The sequence below is a fragment of the Haliotis asinina genome, chromosome 6 (genome assembly GCF_037392515.1).
Source record: "Haliotis asinina isolate JCU_RB_2024 chromosome 6, JCU_Hal_asi_v2, whole genome shotgun sequence".
Classification (NCBI taxonomy): domain Eukaryota; kingdom Metazoa; phylum Mollusca; class Gastropoda; order Lepetellida; family Haliotidae; genus Haliotis; species Haliotis asinina.
Genome location: NC_090285.1, coordinates 56,689,450 through 56,709,401, shown reverse-complemented (window position 1 = coordinate 56,709,401; position 19,952 = coordinate 56,689,450). Strand labels below are relative to the sequence as shown.

General features: G+C 39.4%; 1 protein-coding gene across 5 annotated transcripts; it reads right to left on the bottom strand.

Annotated features, from left to right (window-relative positions):
• Positions 1 to 14,044: 14,044 nt before the first annotated feature.
• On the bottom strand, positions 14,045 to 18,592 carry LOC137287020 (adenosine 5'-monophosphoramidase HINT1-like). 5 transcript variants are annotated; one of them, XM_067819113.1, is made up of 7 exons: positions 18,306 to 18,359; positions 17,873 to 17,974; positions 17,488 to 17,590; positions 16,811 to 16,951; positions 16,104 to 16,208; positions 15,181 to 15,253; positions 14,045 to 14,999 (listed from the first exon to the last, which is right to left on the bottom strand). In XM_067819113.1, the coding sequence occupies exons 3-7, from the start codon at positions 17,575 to 17,577 to the stop codon at positions 14,908 to 14,910; spliced, it is 501 nt and encodes a 166-aa protein (XP_067675214.1). In that variant the 5' UTR covers positions 17,578 to 17,590; positions 17,873 to 17,974; positions 18,306 to 18,359; the 3' UTR covers positions 14,045 to 14,907. The 5 variants fall into 5 exon arrangements, with proteins under 5 accessions (XP_067675214.1, XP_067675213.1, XP_067675211.1 ...); XM_067819112.1 differs by having other exon boundaries at positions 18,281 to 18,351; XM_067819110.1 differs by lacking the exons at positions 17,873 to 17,974; positions 18,306 to 18,359 and adding an exon at positions 18,526 to 18,592.
• Between the last annotated feature and the right edge of the window lie 1,360 nt (positions 18,593 to 19,952).

Below are 19,952 nucleotides of genomic sequence, written 5' to 3'. Positions count from 1 at the left end.
CGCGACACGCGACAATGCGACAACGCGACATTTTGATGAAATGTCGCATTGTCGCATTGTCGCGCGTCGCGTTTTGTTAAAATATTGACTACAGTATGTATTATAAGATATTAACTAAAACGCGACACGCGACAATGCGACAACGCGACATTTTGATGAAATGTCGCATTGTCGCATTGTCGCGCGTCGCGTTTTGTTAAAATATTGACTGCAGTATGTATTATAAGATATTAACTAAAACGCGACACGCGACAATGCGACAACGCGACATTTCGTCAAAATGTCGCATTGTCGCATTGTCGCGCGTCGCGTTTTGTTAAAATATTGACTGCAGTATGTATTATAAGATATTAACTAAAACGCGACACGCGACAATGCGACAACGCGACATTTCGTCAAAATGTCGCATTGTCGCATTGTCGCGCGTCGCGTTTTGTTAAAATATTGACTACAGTATGTATTACAAGATATTAAGTAAAACGTAGTCTGTCGTACAGACCCTGAGGTATATATATCCAAGAGAGCCCAAGCAAGTCTAGAAAATGTGGCAAGTCTAGATTTTCATAGCTTCAGGGTCTGTACCAATCTGCTGAATTCATAGCCAGTATATGGTTTAAAATTATCAGTTGATCGCTAGCTGTCACTGGTGTTTAGTATAAATTCATGGGGAGGCTCCCATACAGCTCCGCCATCGCCCCACACTTGGCTAAGACCTCGTGCCCTGTCCTCTCACCGCGAGGCAACATGTGTCGGGTTTTATTCAAGATTCCTGATCTTCCTTCCTGGAATTCTTCCCTCAACTCACAATGTCATCGGTAGACTAAGAACTACTCTCTCAAATGAACATATTTTACTGGGAAAAGGTCATAGTGAAAAAATAAGAATAACATAACTAGGATTGCCTCATGGGCAATACTGACGGTCTTCAGACTTCCTCCATACACCCTCCGAGGCTATCTTCACTTGAACAGTTTCTTTGGACGCCAGCTGGACCGTCCATTGCGGTAATGTTTATATTCATTTGGCACTGAGTCAACACTGCTGACACGACCACATAATTCACAAACTGCAGAAAAAGAAACTGGATGGCAAAGTCAGATATACAAAGTACTGGAAAGATTACAACCTGACATTTCCCATACACTGTTTTGTTTGTGGGTCATAGGTTCCAAATTGGGTAGGTCGATGCTCATGCTGTTGATCACCGGATTGTCTGGTCCAGATTCGATCATTTAGAGACCACAGCCATATAGGTGGAATAGTACTGAGTGCGGCGTAAAATTCAACTCACTCACTGTAACAAAATCGACTATTTCCTTAATCCTCATGTATTTCTGTGAACACTCACTGCTATGCCAGTGTAACGCAGGAATACGACTGAATGTGGCGTAAAGCAATATACAAACTAGTGGAAAGATTAGAATCTGACATTTCCATACCACTAATACTGCTGAGTGCGGCGCAAAGCAATATACAAACTAATAGTTTCCACATTGCACAGATCGATGCTCATGCTGTTGATCACTAGCTGGAATAATGCTCAGTGCGGCGTAAAACTCAACTCACTCACTTTTACACAATCGACTTTTTCCTTAACGCTCATGTATTTCTGTGACCATTCATTGTTAACCCAGTGTAATGCAGGTGAAGGGAAACTCGAGTTGTAATTTGAGTGTGCCAAAGCGGCGTTCAAAATAGATATCTGCCTGTCACAGCCGGACGGGAACATTTTGTTAAAACTTGAGTTGATTCAGGCTGGAAATGTACAAATTTTCTTTCCGTCGTAATTGTGACGTAAGTATTAATTTTTTACATAACCATAATGTGAAGCAAAGATGTTCGCCGTTCAATTAGCTACAGTTTGGTACCCTGAACGATGAAATCCAGTGTGTTTTCGCAGAGTTATGACATTTTAATGAACCCTGTGAAACGTTGACCAACTTTCAAGGGCGATAACTCCGAAGCTATGTAAGATATCACGATGCCTTGAACAAATTAAGCTTTCCAGTGTATGAGCTTTCTAATGGTGTAACAAATGGTGATTGTGCTATATGCCGTTCTGGAAAAGAAGGTTTTCAAAGACAGGCACTGGCAAAACGCGAAAATCGGCGAAAATTTCAGTTTTTTCAAAATAGCGGAAAATCTGTCACGGCGGCCAACTTCCACTGTGCTTTGAGTCGATGGAGAATGATGTTGTCTCCCTTGTGTGAAAATTTGGTTAATTTATCTCTTATAGGTTCCGAGATATTCAGGGTGAAAGATTTTTACATTTTGGGTTGTCTGCCCTTACCGGAAGACGGTAGAAGTTTTTTCCATTGTATCAATTTCAGCATACAGGCTATCATCCCTGAAAGTTTGATCGAAATCCATCCTGTGGTTAGGTCAGGAGAGCTGGTACAATATTCGTACAAATAATAATAAGAAGAAGAAAAAGAAAAATGTTCGGATAATAACAGTAGGTCTTCCAGACTTTCAGTCTGAAGACCTAATAAAATGGAGACTGAGACCTTCTTCACTAAGCCTTCTTCAGAAGCTAAGGGAATCTAGACTTGCCACATTTTCTAGACTTGCATGGGCTTTCTTGGATATATTTGCTTCAGCATCTGTACAACAGACTGGGTTTTTTTATCTCAGTTCTTTTGCGACTTCAGTTCCACAGGACAGGTACAAATCGATGGCAGTCTTTTCAAAGGGTTTTACAAGACGGCACAAAGTATCGTCGGTATGAGTGGCCTCGTGAACATTTTCTACACGCTGTGTGTGTTGAACATTTTCTGTTAACTGTTACTTGAAAAACATTTCAATCAAAGACATGGATGTCTCTCTTTTACTACTTTCAATAAACAGTTTTCTCCTGTACCATGCGATTTCAATCAAACTGCCGTGTATATTGCAGACAGAATATTTTGATTTGACAGAAAAATTATATTTGATATCTTTGTTGGAGTTTTGGATACATCCAGTTTTCCAGCCATAGCATTAGTCTCAAGAGATGCTAACCCTGAGCTCTGTGTTTGCTACAGTTGATACTTCCCCAGAGCTGCTCACACCACACTGAGAGGGAGTAGGGGTCCGGCTGGGTAGGGTGATGTTGGGGGCAATAAAAAGTCCTGAAAATGAAGAAAGTCTCAGGACTCCATTTCATTATATTATTTTTTTTTACCTATGAACGTTTTTCAGTAAAATATGTTCATTTCAGAGACTAGTTGTTAGTCTAACTAAAACGCGACGCGCGACGCGCGACAATGCGACAATGCGACATTTTGACGAAATGTCGCGTTGTCGCATTGTCGCGTGTCGCGTTTTAGTCAATAAGTTATAATCCATACTGTGATCAATCTTTTAACAAAGCGCGACGCGCGACAATGCGACAACGCGACATTTCGTCAAAATGTCGCGTTGTCGCATTGTCGCGTGTCGCGTTTTATTAGTTACGGCGGAATCCAAACACTATCACAAGCATGAATATTTTTATATGCTTTTTAAGAGCTGAGATACCCGTGATTCGAACTCAGAACAATGATAAATGAACATCCATGTTGTGTTAGTGTGTGGGTTAAGGGTGCGTGGTTAATGGAATGCCGTATTCAAACTGTCCATTTTGCTGAAGAATATTATGATTCAGTAGGTGCATGTTTGAAACGATACAAGTATATAAGTATCGCTTGATCAAGTATCCATAAGAGAAAAGTATGAGATATATTGTGAATTATCTCATATCAGGGTTAATAAGACAGGATTCAAATAGAACTAAAAACAGACATGACAACACATTATTGTACTGAAATACCTTGCCAATTTGCGAAGCTTCCCAAACCTTGAGAGAGTGCAGCGGCGGAGGAGTGAGGAGTGGTGTGGAGCGAAGCGGAGAGGAGTGGGCTAGGGTGGAGTGGAGTAGAACGGAGCGCCGGAGGAGTGAAGGAGGAGGAGGGTAGAGGAGAGGTGTGGTGTGAAATGGATTGGAGCGTCGCAGAGTAGGGGGAGGGAGGGAGGGAGACTTGGTTTCTGGCACTTCAAGGGTACGCAACACTACCAAGCTATTTCATCGTTTCTAATAAACCATCCCTCCAAAAGAAACGCATAGGTGATTTGTATTTTTACAACTCTTCTGTTGCCAGGCGTCTGAATGTTAGTCGGAGCAAGATATAATGACTTGCAGCTCGTTGCAGCCAAACAGATGTAAGAAATCACCGCCCCTTTTCAGGCAGACCTAGAGTTACCACTGCAGCTCAAATAGGTACATGCGGGTACTACAGTTGCGTGATGGTACTCCCACGGGTGAGAGCACAACAGCCAGGGCACCTGGGCTTCAGAGGATGTCAGGTCAAACTGTACGGAACAGGCTGAAAGTGATTCGTTTGAGAACCAGAAAACAAGACGTCGGGGTCGTGCTACGTCGTCATCAACGTCTTCGCTGTCTAGAAGTATATTATATGCTTTATAGACATTACCTTCTTCTAAAGCACATGCACTCATTACTGAAGTAAAATTCATGCACTAAAGTCTGTTTATGGACGAGTTATAAACTTTTCTCAACAGATTTCTCGTCTATGCGTTTACTTCTTGGGATAGTATATCACAATGATAACAGTCCATTTGTATGGCGTTTTCCCATTATCACGTTCAAACCGACCTAAACTGTCTTTGACGTGTCGGGTAGTTACGTGATATCTCATTCTACTCGGTATCCATCCACTGCTGGCTGAACAGAGGCAGATCTTGAACAAATTCATCAGCGTCGGACAGGACTGTACCATGAAACTGTGACAGGAGCCACATTATGGAACATAGTGACTCATTCGAGGACATGACCGGATGTTTCTGCCGATGTGGCTTGAATTTTAACAATATTTCAGTTTCTCACAACCTGTCATCTGGATATCGGCGAAATGTTCAAAGTGATTAATGCGTATGGTGCTGGGATTCGAACTTATGATAATAGTTGTCTGGTGTGATTAAAAGACTAACTCTACACAGCAAATGCCCCGCAACCGTGTGCCGTGATTACAATGACAAGTTGCGCAAATAATTGTCTTGCTGCTAAAACACACTTCATTGGGTAAATACATTTATATATGAAATAATTTTCAAACCAACAATGAAGATTTGCATTAAGTTCAAGAAAAGCAGCCCAACTGCCATTTCGAACACTACTTCATTTTAAAAATCATTGGATGTAGCAAAAAGACCATTGAAGTATGAAATAGAGTTTAACTTTTCCTGCGCATGCGTACTATAATTGACTTTCTACGCATGCGCACCGGTAATCGAAAAGGGCGACAACGCGACAATGCGACAATGCGACATTTCAATATGTCGCATTGTCGCGTGTCGCGTTTTAGTAAATGTTTAGTTTTTTCTTTACACATCTTAGATAGGGCGACAATGCGACAACGCGACATATTTTGACCTTGAAAAGTGTCGCATTGTCGCGTGTCGCACTTTGGAGGAACAGAGAAAATGTTACTCAAAACGCGACACGCGACATCGCGACAATGCGACAAATGGGCGAAATGTCGCGTTGTCGCATTGTCGCGCTTTGATTAATTTTCACCTCATTTTGCTTGTTTTTGAGAGGGCGACAACGCGACAATGCGACAACGCGACAATGTCCCTTCTCGGATTCCATACCTTTCAGCTGTACGCATGGATTTCAGCAGCTAATGAGTAGTGAAACTTCCAAAACAGGTCAACACAGGGACTCAAGGATCCAGGGTGGAACATATATTCATTCTGAGAGATGATCTCACACTCTCGGTACGTTTTGAACATATGGAACATACTTGGTTTCTCTATTCTGGTTTATTTCAGCTTCACTGTATTTACCTTTAGCTTAATTGTCAATTATATTGATAGTTCAAGTTATAGAAATATAGCTGTTATTGACTTTCACGTGTGCTAAACCGATTGTCTTAGTCTACTGAACAATACTTTTTTGTTGGTCATATATTACATACGTGCTATTTTATATTTACTGTTCAAGTTATAGAAATATAGCTGTCATTGACTTTCGTGTACTGTAAACCAGTTATCTTCGTCAACTGAACATTACTATATCAGTTGGTTATTCTTCACCTAAGTGCTATTTATATTGATGCATAAGGGCACAGAAATCTGTTCATTTACATGTATTCTAAACCGGTTATTTTCATCAGTATTATATATTATCCGTTGGTCATATATTACCAAAGTGTTGTTTTATACGGAACGTCAAAGGAGTAGAAATATGGCTGTTATTCAGTTACGTGCATTCTAAACCGGTTATTTTCGTCAACTGTCAATATTATATCCGTTGGTCATATTTTACCTAAGTGCTGTTTTCTTCGTCAACTGAACATTACTATATCAGTTAGTTATTTTTCACCTAAGTGCTATTTACATTCAAACTTAAGGGTATAGAAATATGGCTGTTATTCGGTTACTCGTATTCTAAACCGGTTACCTCATGTCAACTGTCAATATTATATCCGTTGGTCATATTTTAGTTTGTACAGAAGTGTTGTTTTATACTGATAGTCAAGCGGGGCTTGGGAAAGTCAGGGTCCATGGTCCATTTTGTTCATTAGCTGAAAAAATGGCCCGTTAAAATTTTGTAGTTTACTGTGGGTACAAGGGCAGTGGCCCATTCTAAATACAGAAAATGGCTAATAATCCTGAAAATGGCCCAATGTCAAAGTTCCCTATCCTGATCCCTGGTCAAGGTGTAATGTTTTAAAAGTTCCTAGAACAGAACACACATACTGTTATTTACTTTTTTTAGCTTGGTATCAGCCCGGTTTTTGTTTTTTTTGTTTTTTTTTTGGTTTTTTTTTTTTTTATTGGTTAAATCCAGTCATTACATTTCATTCTAACTATATATGTGGATAGTATAGTTAGACCATAATAGTCGCAACTAGTAATGTGAATACATGTGTGCACCAACTTCAGGTGCCCGGCGACATTTTGTTTGTACTGACCATCAGACTGTTCGTATGTTTTTCGGTGTTTTTCATCCCCTGTCGCCATGAATATTCATTCCGACCTCTAAAAATTAGTTTTTCAGTTTTCTTCTGACATTAATACTCTTACCCATAAACATTGTAAAAATCAGGTGAACGTGATTTCTCTATCTCCATTTATAGAAAACATTATTCGTAAGCTAAGCCACTACATTGCATATTACGAGCAGCCCGTAATCTAAATTTTAAACTTCCATACAATTAGTAAAATGTTTAGTGATTATACATGTTTTTAGTTCTCCTTCCTACAATTTTGTTCGTAGAGGTTGGAGATTCGAAACAAGCACAAAATGTGACGTCACGAGTTTTAGTGTAAATAGGCCTATATGTTGGCATCATTCTGCAAATTCTTTCAGTTTACTCGGGGCAGTTGGCCTTTATACATTGCGTTTTTAACGGATATCGGCTGTTTTGTACGTCTTTATGTGTACATTGATTCATTACAACGAAACCATATACTTTTACAAATCAATGGGAACATGAAACTATACATGAAATATACATAGGCAATGAGTACTAAAATATGGTTCATTTTAGTGCTAATTTGTATAGCGGGACTTAATGTGTCAGTACTGAGTTTGCCTCATTTTCGTATGTTCCTTATCAGCTGTTCCATGTGTCACTGACCTCCCCAGATGTCACATAAACACACATAATGAAGGACACCCATGCGATAAACCGCAAAGATCAATGGAGAACGTGGTATATTTCAAGATAACACATGCTCCGGTTATGACCTCATTGGTGGACAGACGATCATACGATGAGGTCCTAACTGAACGCCATTTTGAGATAACAGTCAGTACGTGTGAGAATAAAAGACATAATTCAATTTTTATAGTTTTGACGCGTGTGAGGACATTCTGGATGTACTAAATGTTCACCGTGCACATAAAATTGTCTTTGTTCAGATCGAACTGTATTAAGGTTGTGTTGTTACGTGTATTTAAATATGGGCAACTCTATTAACGTATCTGATGAGCCTGCAAAGAGGCTCATATGAGAAATAAATGACCCGATGTCATTGTTTTGGTACAATACAAAGTGATAGTAAACAATGTACCTCTTATTATGTTTCTTAAAATCAACTATGAACAATTGAGGTGTCCAGCAGTACATGATAAAGCACAAACTCAGAGTCCGAGTTTTCAGGGTATTTTCATCAGGTTCTTATGTCAGGAAAGATTTCGGCGTTTACACTCAGGTACCAACTCTATGTCTCTTCTGAGATTCCCCATATACACAGCTGTTACTCTGTACACAAAAATCCCCCTATCATCATAAAAAACAGGGATTGTGGGGTAGCCTTGGTGTTAAAGCGTTCGCTCGTCACACCGAAAACTCGGATTCGATTCTCCACATGGGTGCAATGGTAGAGCCCATTTCTGACGTCCGGTGCCGATATATTGCTGAAATATTGCTAACAGCGGTGTAAATCTAAACTCACTCACACTCACAGAAAAGGCTTCGCTGTAGCCGTCATATATACATTCTATCACCAACACAATTTAACCATCTGTCATTACTCCTCTGTTATGACCAGCTGACCAAATAAGTCACACATCACTTGTAAACACCGGACAGTTTTTTTCACGTTTAATTTACCTTGGTTATATACCACTTTCACGAAAAGCGTGTATCGCAAGCCGGATTCGAACCAATACTGAAAGATAAAGAATGTAGTCTCCTGCCACAGCTACGTTAAAGAAATCTTGCAGAATTAACTATGAAAACCATAACATACTAAACGATGGTGAATAATTCATCCAGTTTAGAAATAAATCGACAGCTGATGCGCGTGGAAACAACGAATATCAGCCCAACACATACAATTTATGTTGTGACTTGATGTTAGCAGGTACAATGCGTGGTCACTGATTTTGTTGGAAATACCAAGACCATTGTTATACCTTTGAGTGGTTGTGCAGGTGTTTGTCCTAGTCTGTCTCACAGTCCCTGAACCACATTAATCCCCTGTACTGCTTTGCCCATCGTGCAGCGCTAAAGCCCTAAATGAAATGTTGATTTCCCCAAGGGGTCCTTGTCAATTTGAATTGGCCCATTTCTTACTGTCAAAATTAGATATATTCAGAGACTAAACGTTGGTTAGCCTTTGTCCTGGGGCCTGTTGAGGAGGGCCTAGATGCACATTTGATTTGTCGCAACAAAACATCTTTTGTTCATGAAACTCCCCCCCCCCCCCCCCCCCCCCCCCCCCCAGTAAGGTGAAAGATGCTGCTGCTTGTAACAACAAATTCATACAGTTTATAGAAAATGGGTCATGTCATATCTAACGCCGTTGTTTCGCCCAAGAAGACAGCGGTCATATTGCTAACATTCTGGTATAACTTTCTCACAAAGAGTGGCCACACAATCTGGCTCCTTGGGACTCAAAAACTTAGGCATATCTGTGAAATGATATACAGATATTTTCAGTTACTGTCAATAAAAACGTCGGACAATTTTGAAATTCGGAACTATTCCTCTGTACGGAAGTGCTTCATATTTTGACTAGGTACCCTTGTCGAAAGATAATGCAATATCATGCCAATTCTGTGGTTATGGGAACAATATTATGTAGGAAAAGTCTGTGCGTGATGTACACTTTACATTAACATCACACTCACTGTTTCTCGGACCAGCGATATGCCTATCAACATGCACAGACCAGTATAACCATGAGTTAAGGCTTGTAGTTGAAACTGCCTTTATACTTTCAGTGCAGATGCGTAGCAATTTTTCGGTATAAGCCCTACAGGCTGCAAAGCTTTATATTTTAATAGTATTGAGGGCTTACCCAACCTTTTGTTTTGCAACAATCATGTGTTCGCCCAGCCTTTTTTAACAATGGCAGTTACACTCCTGGTTGTTCCGCATAGCCAAACAGAAACAACAAAATAGTACGCGTTATGCATAGTTCTCATGTATAACTTCATTCTAGATTCCAAACAATATTTTTATACGTTTTAGATAAATTTCATTGAAGGTTAATAGGCTACACCACTCGGGGTTATGTTTAAAATCTGAAGTGGTCACTTGAACATGGACATAGAAATCATTACACATCGAATGGTCGTTCTACAACTAACTGTCCATTTAAACGAAAGCGTTTCTGACAATCAATGTCTTAACCACGACTGACCATTTCTACGATTAAATATCAGGGTTGTGGTCTGGCCTATTCACTAATAATGATTCCTGATTATGTGTTCTTTTTGTTCCAAGTACCAGCATTCCATAGAAATAAACACCTATTTTCTCTTTATGTTGATTTCGATTGTCAGTGTGTTGTCCCGGTGGTGCCCACAGAAGGGAAGGATAACTGTATGCGGATGATAAACTTCTTTATAATGGTGGCAGCGACATTTCGGGTAGTTTTCTAAGCAAGTGATGTTCCACATAATGGTATCCTCTCTTGTAACCTTCCGCACATGAGTACTATGTGTGGAACCCATTTCTAGTGTCATATCACTGGAATATTGCTAAAGGTGCTAAACCATTCTTGCTATGTCCTTTAAACCCCAACTAATAAATGCTTCTCAAAGAAGTATCCCTGGCTGGCAGTAATAGGATGTGAGTTTAGCTTTACGCCGCACTCAGCTATATTCCAGCTATATGGCGGCGGTCTGTAAATAATCGAGTCTCGACCAATCCACTGATCAACAACATGATCATCGATCTGCGCAATTGGGAACCGATGACATGTGTCAACCAAGTCAGCGATCCTGATCACCGATCCCGTTAGTCGCCTCTTACGACAAGCACACTGGCTTCTTATGGCAATCGTGGGTTGCTGAAGGCCTATTCTATTCTATTCTCGAGGCATTCATAAGCTACACCTGCACCGACACCTATACCTGCACGAACCGTATTCACTGCCAATATTCAATTAATATACATGTATTTTTACGCAGCAAAATATTGTACTAGTGTTAAAGGGGCACTGATGCGGAGCAATTTCCGTGGACTGGTGTAAACTTTTGTTATTGTTTTTCTCCAGTGAGTACCCGGATGATATCCCAGAATTCGTGACTGGTTCGTGACCTCTGCTGCGCTGTCCGTAAGCGCAATTGATAGTTTAATTATAGACAGATCAACTGAGGTGAAGTCATTTTTACTTCATTCCAAATGTATTATGAAAACAAATGAAACACTTTGAAGGTTAATCATCTGCCCGTGGCAGAAATGGTAAAAAACTATTAGGACGGAAAACGTCTCTATATTTTGTCTCATAACCCTAGTTAGCTTATTGTCATACTTGTATGATTCTGAAAATTAATAAAAGAACACACGATCTGTTTATACTCATAGTAAATTTCTAACATAACAGCAACATTTATACATTGTATAGAATGCCAATGTGGATCTTATTTCACACACATACGCGATCTAGTGTGTTTTTTCTGTCATACAGATTCTGCTGAATGCTACAACAAATAAATTAAAACAAAATGCAAAACATGAATGTAAAACAGACAGATTTTATAGCAACGATGTCAGGCTACTACCTTGTTCAGGAATGTATCCATCAATGTCCACGTAAAAGAAATCGTATTCCATTCATCTGCAGATGGTAAGTAATCCTGCTCTGTGTCGCGTGTCTTACAACTGTCTCATTTGCGAAAATGTAACACATCGTTTCACGTGTTTCGTTGGTGAAAACCAGATAAACCTCTGATTGGTCTCCCAAGATAGCACACCTGGCAACTAATTGTATGATGTCCACTATTCTAAGTAATTTAGTTAACCAACCAGGGTGGTTAATTCTTTGAAGGGAGGATGTTGTTTTTGCACTTACACTTTACGACAGGGTGTAGTCATCTACACACACTGCCTTTTGACAAATCCGCTAGAAGATAAAAGTAATTAATCAATCAGTGAGTTATCGGTTAATCCTTTGATCGATGTTTGTTTTTGTAACTTAGTTGATAAACCCTCTTGCATCACTTACATGCACATATTACATAACATACAATACATTTGCCATTACAGACCTTAATTTATAATGTTGAGTATTTACTCCAGACAGGAGAAATGCCAAATGGGAACCTTTGTTGAGTAACCGAAGTGGTGTTACTACTAATTATACCTGTTATAAATTCATTAATTGACCATCCAGAGAATGATGACAAATAACACGTGTAGGTATACACCATCAAATGCGAGTTACAGCAAGGAAGATGTAATCTCTGTGTCGCATGCAGCCTGAAAACACTATTGGGCCGAAACTGTTTTGAGGATACCAACGGAATTTCGTTACATAAGGAATACACACGGGCATTTGCTGTGTACTTGGGTAAATACGTGAAATAAGGGCTTTTTACGTAAGAAAATTTTCAGATTTCTCTACCAAAGGCAAAGTCATCGTTTTTTGTTTACGAATTCAAATAAATCAACTGTGTGTTTTTATTATCATAAATAATAAACCATTGTAGCTACCATAGCTACCAAAATTTTCGTAAGATATTTGCTACCACAGCTGAACCAACACTCAGAATTACCTAAATATAAAGCTTTGCAATCTTCCGTACTGAAACAAATGGCTACGTGCCTGTAGACATCATATTTTCATGTAACATGATTAAATATCAGGTTAAAAACACTGAAATAGGATCAAATTGGATCAGTAACTATACCATCCAAGCATCCGAAAAGAACTACACTGCTGGGATATTTGGTTACGATCAGACAAGGAATACCATTGATATTTTTAAACAAATGGCATATGATGGGCATCCGGCCTCCCGAATGTTTAGGTGAAGAAATTCTGCTAATATGGACAGGAGCCCAGTTCCTTCGTCCGTCACGGTCGAAGGAGCGGGCGCTGACCAATTTGCGGTTTGATTTCGTAATTAGACCGTTGGCGAGAAACATTATTCGCTCCGCATCAGTGCCCCTTTAAATCACTCAATTGTAACCTGCTATACGTCTGTATGATCACTGTCGGAGATAAAAAAACGAGTCTGTTTTGGAGAGGGACATGTTTAATACCAAGCATGGTGCTTGTCATGGACAGTGCCCCTCAGTTCTATGCAACTTTGTTGCACATTTCAAAAATTATCATTGTACACAGTTAGCACACAAACTGTACCCTTAAAACACGTGGACATTATGTACATGGCAAACTCAGATCGTACAACACAACCATACACAGAGTATCAGTACTTGAACAAAATGATCTCATAACACTATCGTCATCTATATACAATCGTTGGTGGAATGTAAATCATCCAAAATATCAAATTCAGGTAAACTTCAAACACGCACTTTAAAATTCATATAGCCTTTACTCTCGAAACCTTACTATTGTGATACGGAATACTGGGGTTGCTGTAAACTCTTAATTTGTTATCAAAATGGAGATACAAAAAATATTTCCAAAGTAATATTTTTCAAAATATACTAGGTAAACATACTTCTAGTTCAATGAAAGCCACGAAATATGAAGCAATAATTCTGTCAGTAGTAGTTGCAAAATGTTGTAATGCTAACATTTTAAACTGCTGCTTGTGTATGTGTGTGTCCAACAATGGTGCTCCAGTCTTGATTTTGCCAATGCTTTTCTCCCAGGCCACACATTGGTAGATGTAACTGCTTTCTTTCTTTAGTCGCTCCTTCATTGAGGGGCATCACTCCTTTATTGAGGGGACTGCATTTCTTGACCTTTCGGTTTTTTGTAGTTTTAAGTAGACTGCGCTTTGGTCCTCATTGCCGACTGAGTTAGCAAATGGTTTTGGAGATTTTAGGGGTGCTTCCAATGTGAGCTCACACGTGTTTGTTATATTACCAGGGACCTCTAGCTCTGTCCTTAGACAAACAGAAAAAAAAGAATTTTCATTTGTTTGTTTGTTGTTTGAGGCCGCAGTCAAGCGAATTCCACCTATACGGCAACTGAGTCTGCACCTGACAGACTTCACAGGTCCAAAAACAGGAAGTGCTCAAAGTTTATAACATGGGTAAACCTTGTCTCTGGATTTAAGTACTATTTTACAAACAACTTCATGTTAGAAGTCTGCCTATCTGTTAATGAAAACACAACTCTGGTAGATTCTGAATATATATGTATTTCTCAGTTAACAGGTAAGATACTTTAGTGAGAGACACAGGTGACACTCTGTTGTCTCACACTGTAAGTCAAGTTATTTAACCTGTATAAAACTTAACAACCATTTCCAGATACACACACATTGTACATCAGACACATTATGAATGGGTATTTTCTGGGTATAGAAGGTTCCTTTCTGTACAAATGCCATTCTTACATCACTTGGGGGATATAATGGTTATACAGTTAGTACAATCACTGACTCAACCCTACATTAGCCACAAGCATACCTCTGATTACACAGCTATTCATCTGAAGCCTGTAAACTGAACTTCAAACATTACATGCACCACAATCAACCTTGTTTGGAGCTTTGAATCCTGTGACAGCCAAAAAATGAACTAGGAAATATCCCATTCCTCAATATCAACAAAACTATTCAAAACTGTTTCAGCTTGAGTTCGATAAAGGCACATAGTTAGATCACCAGTCTTCAAACCTATTTGTCTGCATGTCATGGTAAAACAAAATGCAGAGTTGGTCAAAATATAAACAAAAAGCATAAAATATATAAGTGATCTCACACTCAGTTGTTGGTGGAAGATATAAAAATGGTGAAAAGATTTGCAGGAAAATTCAAGAAGATTTTTTTTCTCTAATGTATTCATCTGCATGAATGTTTTACACTAATGAAATTACTGAACAAGAACAAAATGAACTGTAATAAACTTAATTGTATTTCCCTGTTTTGTATATTTCGGTCACCCGATCCTAAGAGTTAATACCTGGGAAATAATTCATTAATCTTTTCATGTGAGTCTATGCTACCCCATCCCAACCTAGTATCAAGTCTGATACTGTCTTCTAGCCTGGTGGCCATGACATCTGCCGTCCCCCAATGATGTGGATGTGGAGATGGTAGACGGACTGTGCACCATGCTTGCCATTGTTTATCACTACAACAAAACAAGGAACTCATTACTGGTCATAACAATCAGGAATAGGATCTAATAAATTTCACAATGTTTGAATGGGATACTGGCTTTTTCATAAGATGAGAAGAGTCTTCATGGCCGTCGTAACAGGATAGATGTTGCTATGACAACAGTACTGGCATCTGCCTGCTGTAAAACTCACCGAGTCTGTAACCTTCATCAAGCTTCTGTTGCGCTGCTACTTTCTTAGCCACCACCATCAGATGGCCCAGCAACTGAAAAGGGGAGGTAACTCTGGCATCAATCACTATTTCTATAAAATCACTCCACTAGTAGATAATACTGGTGCAAAACTTGTTCTTAGAAGCAAATTGAAACCTAGCTCTTGCTTAGTCTCCTTAGTTAACTGAGAACCAGAACTTGCTATACTTCCGTGCACACCACTGTAATATGTCTGTCACTACCTCGACTATTGTACATCTCGTCACACCATATACAGTCCTCAGTACACATGTACTACAAATGTATGGTCCCTCTGCACAATATGTGAGTGAGTGAGTTAATATTTAACGTCACATTGACAATATTTCAGCCACATCATGACAAGATGCACAATATGTACTTCGGTGGAAATATGGAAGCTAGAAACCGTGTCAGTAATAATTGTGCATGTTTGATTCTTGTTTCATTTTGGTTAGCTACCATTTTTAAAAAAAGCCCAGGGTAACAGTCACACATGATTGTTGCTAAAATGGGCAAGCCCCTCAATACTACCTAAATAAAAAGTTTTTGCAACCAATCAGGCTTACACAAAAAAAAAAACTGGCTTGCTACGTGCCTGGTTTGATGAAGCACTTGACAATATTCAAGCTATAAAATAACAGCCTGTAGATCATTGGGACCAGACAATTCTGTGGTTGATGTTTCAAACAAAGTTTCATACCCTCAGGAAAAAATGTCACATGATGAACCAAGTCACTGAGCAGGTCACCTTACCCAGTTAGTTGCATCAGACAATTAGGACAGGCTGCTGGCTCATGTCACAGTACTCATACAAAGAATCTCCAGCATATGTTAACATAATATATGAATCATAAAGAGCAGCTTCAGTCTGCAACTCTTTACCTTTTCATCCTCATCAACTGCTTCACTCAACATTACTATAGGTTTGCGGGGAATAACCAGGAAATGAACTGGAGCTTGTGGGTTGACATCAGAAAATGCCATACACTGCAACAAAGGGAAGGAGCATGCAGTGCTTAAAATATTGTATTCATGTGGAGAGTCAAATATGGGCATACAGTGCAACAAGCACATGCTGTAACCATCCTGTTACAACCAAGGAAGATAATTCTATGACCATATTACCAGCTGTAACTAGAAATGATATGAGATATAAATGCATTCAGGTACAAAAGAATACAGTCACCATGACCATATAATTTACAGCTTCCTGAATTCAAAATATTATTAGTGAATGAGTTCAGAATTAAGTTGAAACATTGTTCCCAAGGCGATTCAAACTTGAGTCATCAGCTAGACGTATAAAGCTTTGGAAAGTCTTCTGCCAGTATTCCCCCTTAAATTACACATTACCTGAATCATATTACATGAATTATGGTCATGAATTTTTTAACACACTGTTAAAATTCAGGCATGATATGAGCAGAAGTCTTACCAATGCATTAACCACTAGACTACCCCTTGCCCCATTTTCAAATCAGATATACAAACCAGATATCCTATCTAAACAGATACGGCATACAACACATCAAAGATGGAATGTGCCTGAAATATGTAATATCTTGATCAAAATATGTAACACTATGTACCTGGTCATCTTCATATAGTATGTTGGCTGGTATAGTTTTGTCCAGGATCTTGGAGAAGATGGTTGGCTGTCCGGTGTACTTGGCAGCAGACTGAGCCTTGCTCACCTCATCACTGCTGCAGTCCGAGGAGAGAGTGATGCTCTGGCGAGAAAATGGCTGAATGGGTGGGAGGAAGGAGAGAGCATGCACAATCATATTCCATGAGAGGAATGGAACCAGGGACTTTGTGAAGACAGCTAAATGCTTTATCGATTGGGTTTTCCATAGTCTCACCTGTTACAACATGAACTGTGTCTGCATCAGATTCATTTTGCTTGTTTAGATGAACACTTTCAGCATGTTCATGTGAGACAAGCACCTGTTTTTTTTTTAAACATCCATGCATGTATGCACATTCACTCACACTCAAACACACACAAAAACATCAATCCCACAGTATTACCAAATCAGTGATCAACAGCATGAGCATCTATCTATGCAACTGGAATACAGTGACATATCAACCAATGCAGTGAGCCTGTCGTTTCTTAAAACATGCATGGGCTCATGAAGATCAGTTCTAACCAAGATCTTCATGGGCGCTGGACAAGTTCTAGTTACAAGGAAACACATTATAGGAATGTCATTCATATTGTTATCTCATTGTTGAGTATAAATGTTGTCAAAGATACACATACCTGGGCCTGTGGAGTTATCCGAGAGATGAGGTTTGCTGCAGTTAGATAGCGAAGGGGGTTGAGCTGCTGGGCATAGTGGCGTAGCATCATGGACAGATGACTCCTGTAAGCAGGAAAAAGCAACTATGAGCAGTTAACACTTACATATATAAAATTTAATACAATATCATGATGACCACATGCTAATTCATCAATGAGATATTTAAAAACTGTTACAAAGTTATAATCACCATGCATATACTTCTTATATCAAGTCAAAATACTTTTCTATATGTTCATCTTGGATAAGACATTAGGAAAACTTTGAATTTGTGTGTACTGTACAAAACATCTGTGACAACATAAAATCTGAGGAGGTAAATGAAGAGGTCTGAATATACACAACCTAGTGGTAGGACCTCTCCTGTGAAACAAGCAATGTAAAACAGCGTGGAGTCTTTATAGCTAGGCATGATGTATGCTCCCCGCCATGACAGAGCAGCTAATCCTGTCAAATTATAAATGAACATGGCAATGATTTACATGAATCACGTCTTGATTCATCAACAAAGGTCTAAAACCAAGATCAAACTAAAAACAAATCACGTTTCTCTGTCACTGTCATGATTTGTTATCAAAGGTAATGTTGACAATGCAGGACAACATCAGCTGACAGTATCGGTGATTGAATGAAACAATTGGATCTACGGCAAATATATTGCAATTCCAACCTAGGAGTGTTTGGATGTCACACCCTGCTATGTTAAACAAGTTACTACGCGTTTAGAGAAACGTTAGATGACGCTGTTTATACGTAAAATATTCCATGATACAGTAACTCAGTTCTCGTGTTGTCAAACCATCTTATTGGCGGTACGCTTCGATGTTGATATGTTGAGGGTTGTCTACCTTTACCGACTTGGGTTAACACTCTAATGTATCACTTATTTCTGAACAACACATGCATATGGCCGGGGAAGGTATTCCTGCATAATAATAAACATAGGTTGTTGGGATGTCATCACGTTGTCAATCATAGTAGATCATAACACTTCACACCTTACACCAAAACACTGTCCCACTTGATCTTCTTACCAAAAGATGGCGCTCACGTATTACAGTACCATTTTCCGCACGCCATATAATAAGTGCTGACACTGTTCTGTGGCTTCATGTCGTTTTCTTCGAAAAAATAGCGATTATTCATATTCATTTTCCATGTTGTCAAATGGATAAGATTACAATCATTTAGGTTTTCAGGTTTGGTTATCAATATTTCTACTGTTCTAGGTTTCCTGTCGGTATCGTTTTCTCAACTAACAAATGAGCTTACTGTTGTACAAGCTTGTGTTCATGTCGTGGAAGTGTTGAGCTAAATACCCAATGATATCTTTCAAGGCATTTTTTCGCTGTGTGTTTCCTCCGGACATGTCTTTTCACCAGACAAACAGATAATACATCACGCAAATCCGTTGACTGTTGGTGTTTGTATTATACAACGTGAACTCTACACGGGCAAGATAAACATATATCTCATAAACATTAGCGTAAAGTTAAACAGTTTTCCGGCTAAGTTGCTCGTTTGCCTGCTAAAAACTGGAAATGGTGGGCAGAATCAGAACCAGGGGTGAGAGGGCAGCGTGAATCATTGCCCGTCGCTTACAGCTATGTAGTTGTTCAGTATACTAGTTTATATATAGTATAAAGACATGACATAAAGGGACACACAGGTGGGGTACCAGATTACTCCTGAACACACGCGCACTCGCACGCATGCACATGTTTAAAAAGGGTTTAAAATACTCATCACGCCAGCCTAGCCTCACACTATTGAGTCAAATTAAATGAATCACTTTGACTTGCAAATGCAGCGTGTTAACATTATATGTACTCGCATTCGTGTTGCAATTCCGGTCCGTTACACTCCATCCCCTATCATCCAGCCCCTTGTACCCGAAACAAAGGCCATTACTTTACGGTCTGTTTAAACTGCTGTCTAGTTATGTCACATGAACCTTCAATTCACAATTATACCTACCAGTCAATTATGTGTGTTGTTAACAATACGACAGCCAGTGTGTGGTTGAATATGGAACACACAAACCAGTGGTGGATAGCATGAGTAGCACCTGCCGTTAGTGCGATACGATATGATGCTTACCAGCTGGACCCCAGCAGTGGATGACTATCATTCATTTTTACCATCAAATCCGCACTTGTTATACCCCGCGTCCCTTGTTATACACAATTAAGACAATAGAGACGCTCCTGAAAATCTTATGTCTATGTTTCTAGAAGAAACGCACCTCCTCTATGGGAGAGTAGCATCAGGTCGTGACTCGGGGGTCGTAATGTCACGCGGAACTCTTATAAAAATGACGCTTTTGAGTAAAGAATAATGCCTGGACGATAAGACAGTGCTTGTCACCTCACTCCATTGTGCCAGCATCAAGCAGATGAATGTATATCGGAGTGTCTGCGTATGG